The sequence below is a fragment of the Podarcis gaigeae genome (genome assembly GCF_964106915.1).
Source record: "Podarcis gaigeae genome assembly, chromosome: 11".
In the NCBI taxonomy this organism is placed as follows: Eukaryota; Metazoa; Chordata; class Lepidosauria; order Squamata; family Lacertidae; genus Podarcis; species Podarcis gaigeae.
The window spans coordinates 63,864,835-63,872,190 of NC_139687.1; the positions used below are offsets into that span (position 1 = coordinate 63,864,835).

Below are 7,356 nucleotides of genomic sequence, written 5' to 3' on the forward strand. Positions count from 1 at the left end.
GGCCACCTCATGAAAAGAGAAAACTCCCTGGAAAAGACCCTGATGTTGGGAAAGATGGAGGGCACAAGGAGAAGGACAAGATGGTGGGACAGTGTTCTAGAAGCCACAAACATGAGTCTGACCAAACTGCGGGAGGCAGTGGAAGACAGGAGTGTCTAGTGTGCTCTGGTCCAGGGGGTCACGAACAGTCGGACACGACTAAACGACTAAACAACAACAACAAAGTAACACCCTGGACCTGGCATGGTAGCAAATCGGCAGCCCGGGCAGATCTCTGGGCACAGGAGTCACCGTACTTTTCCGTGTATAAGATGAGCTTTTTTTACTCTAAAATAAGCTTTAAAAACTGGGGGCGTCTTATACACGGGTAGTGGGTAGGGGGGACGGGTGATTGGTTGCAGCTGCGAGCTGCAGATTGTCATTGGTGATTTCGTGTGTGATTGGTGGCTGTGGCAAGGGCTGTTGTGGATTGGCTGCCACGGCGGCAATTGTGCCTGCTGTTTGCGATCGGGCAGACGCTTGTTGCAGACGCGAGAGATTGTCAGCAAGCTGTGTGAGCAATTTTAACAACAACTTAAGGCCATCCCCCCAAAAAGCTCCACAACTCTGGGTCATTTTCATAGATTAAAGGTAAAGGTAAAGGGACCCCTGCCCATTAGGTCCAGTTGTGACCGACTCTGGGGTTGCGGCGCTCATCTCGCTTTATTGGCCGAGGGAGCCGGCGTCCAGCTTCCGGGTCATGTGGCCAGCATGACTAAGCCACTTCTGGTGAACCAGAGCAGTGCACGGAAACGCCATTTACCTTCCCGCTGGAGCGGTACCTATTTATCTACTTGCACTTTGAGGTGCTTTGGAACTGCTAGGCTGGCAGGAGCAGGGACCGAGCAACCGGAGCTCACCCCGTCGCAGGGATTCGAACCACCGACCTTCTGATCGACAAGTCCTAGGCTCTGTGGTTTAACCCACAGTGCCACCTGCGCCCCTTTTCTTAGATTGGAGTCCCCCAAAATAGGGGCCGTCTTATACACGGGGGCGTGTTATACACGGAAAAGTACGGTATATGTTGACAAGATCTCACTCCCTAACTGCTTCTTTTCCCTGCTCTTTGGGTGGACAATGTGAATCGTTTTCCCTGCTTTGCTCTGGGGTCCCTTTATTGTGTGGGAATCATTCATTTTCAGCATAAAAAGATCCCTTTGCTAAAGGGCAGGGCTAGGGAAGGTGAGATCCGAACCCTCCATTGACAGCATCAATCTCTTCTTGCCATTGGATTAGTCTCTTGGGCTGAGATAAAGAAGGAACCACATGCACATGGTAAGAAGTAAAATGTTTTTAATCAAGCAAACTGCAGTATAAAACAGTGGGGACCGTTACAGAGAGCAAAAGGAGACAGGTTTATATACCAGATTACATGCTTTGCTTATGACATTGCAGAGATCCTTGATGGCCACACCGGTGCCAGTTTTTCCATTCCTAAATGCCCACAACCATCGCCTATTATATGGGGAGAGGTGACCGATTTCTCTCTCTCCCTCTTTCCCCCAACAAACTAGATTCAGACATCCGATGAATCCATTCAAAGTTCCCCAATGCTTGCTTGCCAGAAATGCTAAGTCCTCTTGCCTATGAGGCCCCATCACTGCGGGGAAACGGGAAGCTGCCCTCGTGAAGGAAGTACCCAGTGTTTAGCTTATCATCATTATTATTTTAATACAATTGTTGAAGAAGGACACAAAGCCTTGCCCAGATGTGAGAGGCTTATGCTGTGTTTGCTCTCTGGGGTTAGGGAAATCCACAGCTGAGGACGCCCTGAGATGTGTCCATTTCATTCATTCACATGATTCAGGGATGGGGCCCAAAAGGCCATTTAGTCCAACCCGCTGCAATGCAGCAGGACTGAACCCAGACTAAAGGCCCCTTTCATGGGTGCATGCTAGTCAGGAGCGCAGAATCTCTCTATTTGCAAGAGTTGAGTGAATAGCTGCCATGGGTTCCATGTTCTCCACCCTGGAAATTCAGGCGCTGACATTTTCAGTCTAATCTACCAAACAGAGAAGTGGAAGGCGCTTTTCAAGGAAGCAGCACGAGGCTAGATAAACTGAGAAAGAGGATTTAAAGGGGTCCCATCCCACCCACCCCCAGGTCCACATTTGTAGAGAAGAAGGTAAGCTTGGAGGCCAATCTCTTTGTCCGTGGTCACGGCAGAGGGATTTTCTTCGTAATTCCAGTCCGTGAGGCAGTGAAGGCGTGTTCTCCTGGAGGGGAAAAGGAGGGCGGTTGGTTGGAGAGATCAAATGAAGCAGGAAAAAGGAAAATATAGAAGGACACAAGAGCCTGACTGCCGGATCAGAAAAAGACCACAAGAAGAGCCTGTGCTGGATCAGGCCAATGGCCCATCTAGTCCAGCATTCCCTTCTCACACTGGCTGACCAAATCCCTCTGGGAAACCTGCAATCAGGATTTGAGCACAAGAGCCCCCCCCCTCTCCCCTCCAACTGGTATTCAGAAGCCTTGCTCACTCCAGCTGCGGAGGCAGAGCATCCTGGGTAATAATAATAATAATAATAATAATAATATATTTATTTATACCCCACCCTTCCTGGTTCTAAAACCGGGCTCAGGGTGGCTAGCAACAAATATAAAACACTTTAAAACACTTAATTATAAAAGCAGCATAAAATACAGTATAAAAACATGAATAACAATAAAATTCAAAAATCAATTAGATAATCCCCAGGGCTAGCTGGCTGAATTGGTCCTACTTGGGCCAGTGAGGAAACCAGGGGAGAACTAGCTTTGGGATCTCAGAGTGAGTGATGTTCATAAAAGAGGAGGGGGAGGGAAGAGAAGGGGAATAAAAGTTCAGGCTGAATTCAAATTAAAGGCCAGGCGGAATAGCTCCGTCTTACAGGCCCTGCAGAAGGAAGTTAAATCCTGAAGGGCCCTGGTCTCCTGGGACAGAGCATTCCACCAGGTCGGAGCCATCACTGAGAAGGCCCTGGCCCTGGGGGAGGATAGTCTGACTTCCTTAGGGCCCGGGACCTCTAAACTATAGTTATGCATGGACCTTAAGGTACTCTGTGAGGTAGACCAGGAGAGGCGGTCCTGTAGATACGAGGGCCCCAAGCCACAAAGGTAGTAGTAGTCATCAGTAGCCTTTTCATCCTCCATGAATTTGTCTCATCTTCTTTTAAAGCCACCCAACTTGGTGGTCCTCGCTGCCTCCTGTGGCAGGGAGTTCTACAGGTTAACTACGCACTGCGTGAAGAAGGACTTTCTTTGATCTGTCCTGAATCTTCCAGCTTCGTGGCCTGCCCATGAGTTCTAGTGTAGCACCCTGCTTGTGGTTAACGCTTAGCTGGAATGAAATATTCAACGCAGCAATAGAGAAATTAAAATAATAATTTATTTGTCAGACAAATAAATGAGAGGCACAGTGGTATGGTTACCAAGCTCTGGCCTGGCCTCCTGCCATCCTGGCCAGCACTTATATTTCCTTAATCCAGCCCCCTTTGCTCCTCCTGTGGCTGCCTCTGTCCAATCAGCCTGGTTGAATATTCCTATTGGCTGTTTGCTAGAACCAATCACAAAAGATACACCCACTTCCTTCTGTCCTTATAAGGGAGACAAAGAGCTATATATAAATGACAAATAAGCAATAATATATCTTACATGGAATCTTAATTACCAGCTCACCTCTTGCCCTCCTTGCCCTATTGCCTTCTAAAACAAATGGTTAATCTTACATTTTTATCTTCAACAGATGTCAAGGATCTTGAGTTAATCATCATTGAAAGATCTCCTTCATTTGAGGGTCTTTTAAACAAATGCCTGACAACTATATATCAAGAGTGTTCGATGGCGTCTCCTGTCTGGCAGGAGGCTGGGCTCATTTGCCCCTCTGGTCTCCTATTGCAATATGACTCTATGAAATAAGAATCTAGCATTTCTTAAATCCTTTGCATAATTACATTTAAGCCAATATATTTAAGCTAATATATTTCATACATTATCATAGGTAGCCTCTTAAAAAAATAAAGCTTCTCAAAGTAAAAAGGAAGGAACTCAGTAAAAACAGCTTTTAAAAAGAAGCCTCTTCAGTTTACACCCCCCCTTTCACCCTCCTTTCCAGCCTCAAAATAAAATAGAAAGAAGCTTCTTCTCCAGCCAAGCCAGTTGCCTTTCCCAACATTTAACCTTTTTCACTGCTCTTGGCCTTAGAAAATACAGCTCAAGGTTTAACGAGAGGCCCATGGTATCATTTTACTATTTGCCCATTCCTAATTGTGTTTTGCAATCTGCAAGGTCAGTTGTCTGTAATTCCTTTTTTTTATGACTTTGAGAATTGTTTTTTCTGCTATAAATCAGGGGGCCCCTTATCTAGGAGAATAACATTGCCAAGGCCTTTTCTAAGCAGCTGGTCTTTTGCCTGGCATGAAACATTTGAAAATCTTTTTAAGCTCATTTTTAAATACAAGCCTTGATAAAATATAGAAGCTCTGATAAAAAATGCAGGCTTATGACTAGATGCCTCACTAGGGCTCCCTCCCAGCCTCCCCTCTGTCCTCCCCCCACTGCGTCACCACAGATCCTCACCATCCCTGCCTCCTACACTCTTCGGGAGTTTTGCTGCTTGCGGTTCCTCCTCGCATTCAGTATCTTCACAATCTGCAGAGCGTTCGCGTCATCCGAACGGAAGCACAGCCAGCGCCCGTTTTTGGCGAGCAGCCTGAACCAGGAAAGGAGAATGGAAGAGGATGAGGATGGTGGTGGTGGGGAGGTCTTCGTCAGCCCCCCACTCTGCAACCTGCACTGCCCCCTCAACAGACGGCACTGTTGCTGAGACACAGCCTTGCCCAGGAAACCAGGATTTTATGGTATTTCATTCCGTAAAATGCACGCCCACTTGATTGTAAAACAGCAACCCCCAAAGCAGTTTACGAAAAAGATAAAACAAGAAAATTACCAGTAAGAAAAATTAACGACAAGGTTTTGAGACAGTTGAAAAGTTAAAATAACAACAGTCCAAAATCAGATTGAAACTTGCACCAATTTTCTAAATATCTGGGTGGGCTTGCTGAAACAACAATGTTTTTAAGAGTGCTGCGAAGGCCCCTTTCTGGTATCAATAGGCGGGGAGTTCCAAAGTTTAAGTGCTGCTACATTTCATTCAACTACTCAACCTCCTCAGTATTTATTTATTATTGTTTATTTCTCATATTTATATCCCAACTTTTCCTCCAAGGAGCTCTAGGTCCTCCCTCTCCTCCTTTAATCCCCCACAGCAAACCCTGTGAGGTAGGTAGGCTAGACTGAGAGGCAGGGACTGTCCTAAAGGTCATCCCTTCAGTTTCATGGCCAAGCAGGTATTTGAACCCTGCTCAATCCAACACTCTAACCACTACACCACACTGCCTTCCCCTGGGTCCTAACTTGGGGAATACCTACATGGATGTGTGACTGGAGAGCCCAAGGGAGTTTAAAGCACATTTAAAGTAGACATCCCCCTAGGCAAGAATCCTGGGAACTGTAGTTTGCTGGGGGTGTGGGGAATTGCAGTTCTGTAGGGGGTGAACTACAGCTCATTTGAGTCTTAGGAGGAAGCTGAGTGCTTTGGATATAGGATGGGGGGTGACCATTATCTGGAGCACAAGGTGGTCTCTGCATTCCCAGGAACCCCCTCCCCAATTTGCCAGGTACTCACGCAATGGCCTGGAGAGTGCAGCCCATATGTGGCCCCTGGTTCTCGTAAGACTGTATACGGTGGGCCGCATTAACGGGGAGAGGCTTGTTGCTGAATCGAGAGCAGCAGTCCTGTATGGTGTTCAGTCTTCCTGGATAAGAAAAGAGAGGGAACTTTGGGTGAGGAGGGCACATTTATGGGCTCTTCTGAAGTCCAACTACACTCAGGTGTATGTGGAAGCTGGTAGATTGTTTCGAATGCATTGCATGGGGTTGGGGTCAACTCTACAATTCTATTTTTCAATTCTACAATTCTATTTTTCTGTGGTTCTGTTAACTGCCTTAGTGACTTGTCATGACTTGCTGCTCAATAGACCTGGAGCTCAGGGGTCAACTTGCCCCAACTCAGCTTTTTAAACCATGTGGGTTTCTAGGGCTAGTGGGCTCTTGGCCTCAGTTCCTTCATCTGTAAAATAGGTACAGGGAGACTTCTGCAGGAACACAGAAAGAGTTCTGAATGTGGTGCTGGACACAGAATTCAGTTCCCTGAGAAACATAGCTTGCTTGCTTTGCATTTTAAAAGAAAATTTCAGGTCCTTAAATTGCCCTTTGCATCCCTTCCAACTTCACAGTTCTACGAGCCTATGAAATAATTAAATAAACCCAGAATTTCTCCCAGAATTAAATAATAAAATTAACCCTGGATCCTCCCCCAAATTTAATTAACCCAGAATTAAATAATGCAATGCAGCAACAAGGGCAGAATGCATTTCGTAAAATGAGGGTGGCCAAATCAAGTTTCCGGGTTGCAGATTCCAGCTATTCTTGGTAGATAAATCTGGGCTGCCTGAGGGCAGAATTTTTTGCTTCCAGCTGAGAGTACAATAGGCAGCTGTGACAGGTTTGCTGAGCAAATGTATTTAACGGTAAGAAGCATTTGCACTTGGGAAGTGCCTTTTAACAAAATACAGAACCCACTAGAGGAAGCATAAAAGATGCCTGCAGCCCAGGAGCAGCCACTGGAAGGGAGGAGGAACATCTGTTGCTTGCAAGGAAAGAAATGAGCTCTGGGCTGGGACTTCTCTTGCAACCACCTAAGCCCTGTGATGCCAGCAGCACACTCCCTAGAAATTGCAGGCAGGGCTAAATGCCTGCTTAAGCATCAGAACATCTCTCCAGAAACTAAGTCCCCTTCTCTCTCTCCCCACCACCACATTGTTTCTCTCTCACACACACACAGATGCACATAGTACCTTCGGCTTGGGAGACGCACAAAGCTGCAGCCAGAGCCAGGAGGCAGATGCTGGGCAGAGAAGGGAGAGCCATCTCTAGGGCAGAGGTTCACAGCTGGATTCTCAGGAGGCTTGTCAGTCAGGAGGCTGCAAGAGAGATGGACTGCCTGCTGTGTGCTGCCCCCTCTATATACTTCCTCCGTTAAGACTTTCGCTTTCTTTTCGCCTCGCCTCGCCTTGGCATCTGGCCTGCTTTCCTGCCCGGACATGTGTTGAACTTGGGGAAGGGGTTCAGATGCCATCGGATAGTCCAGTTGAACAGCCGCCAGTCCCTGGAGCAGATTCAAGGCGATGTCACACAGGCTAATAGTATGCATGTGCACATGTTTTGTTTTTGCATTATTTTAAACTGCAGATTACAGTAAGTAGCGTGTGTCTTTCC

General features: G+C 46.8%; 1 protein-coding gene across 1 annotated transcript; it reads right to left on the reverse strand.

The window, feature by feature from the left end:
* Nucleotides 1-1,315: 1,315 nt before the first annotated feature.
* Nucleotides 1,316-7,098, reverse strand: LOC310827257 (C-C motif chemokine 21c-like). Its single transcript, XM_083703023.1, has 4 exons — nucleotides 6,936-7,098; nucleotides 5,705-5,834; nucleotides 4,597-4,729; nucleotides 1,316-2,255 (listed from the first exon to the last, which is right to left on the reverse strand). Exons 1-3 carry the CDS (start codon nucleotides 7,006-7,008, stop codon nucleotides 4,609-4,611), a joined length of 324 nt encoding a protein of 107 aa, XP_083559149.1. The 5' UTR covers nucleotides 7,009-7,098; the 3' UTR covers nucleotides 1,316-2,255; nucleotides 4,597-4,608.
* Nucleotides 7,099-7,356: the final 258 nt, after the last annotated feature.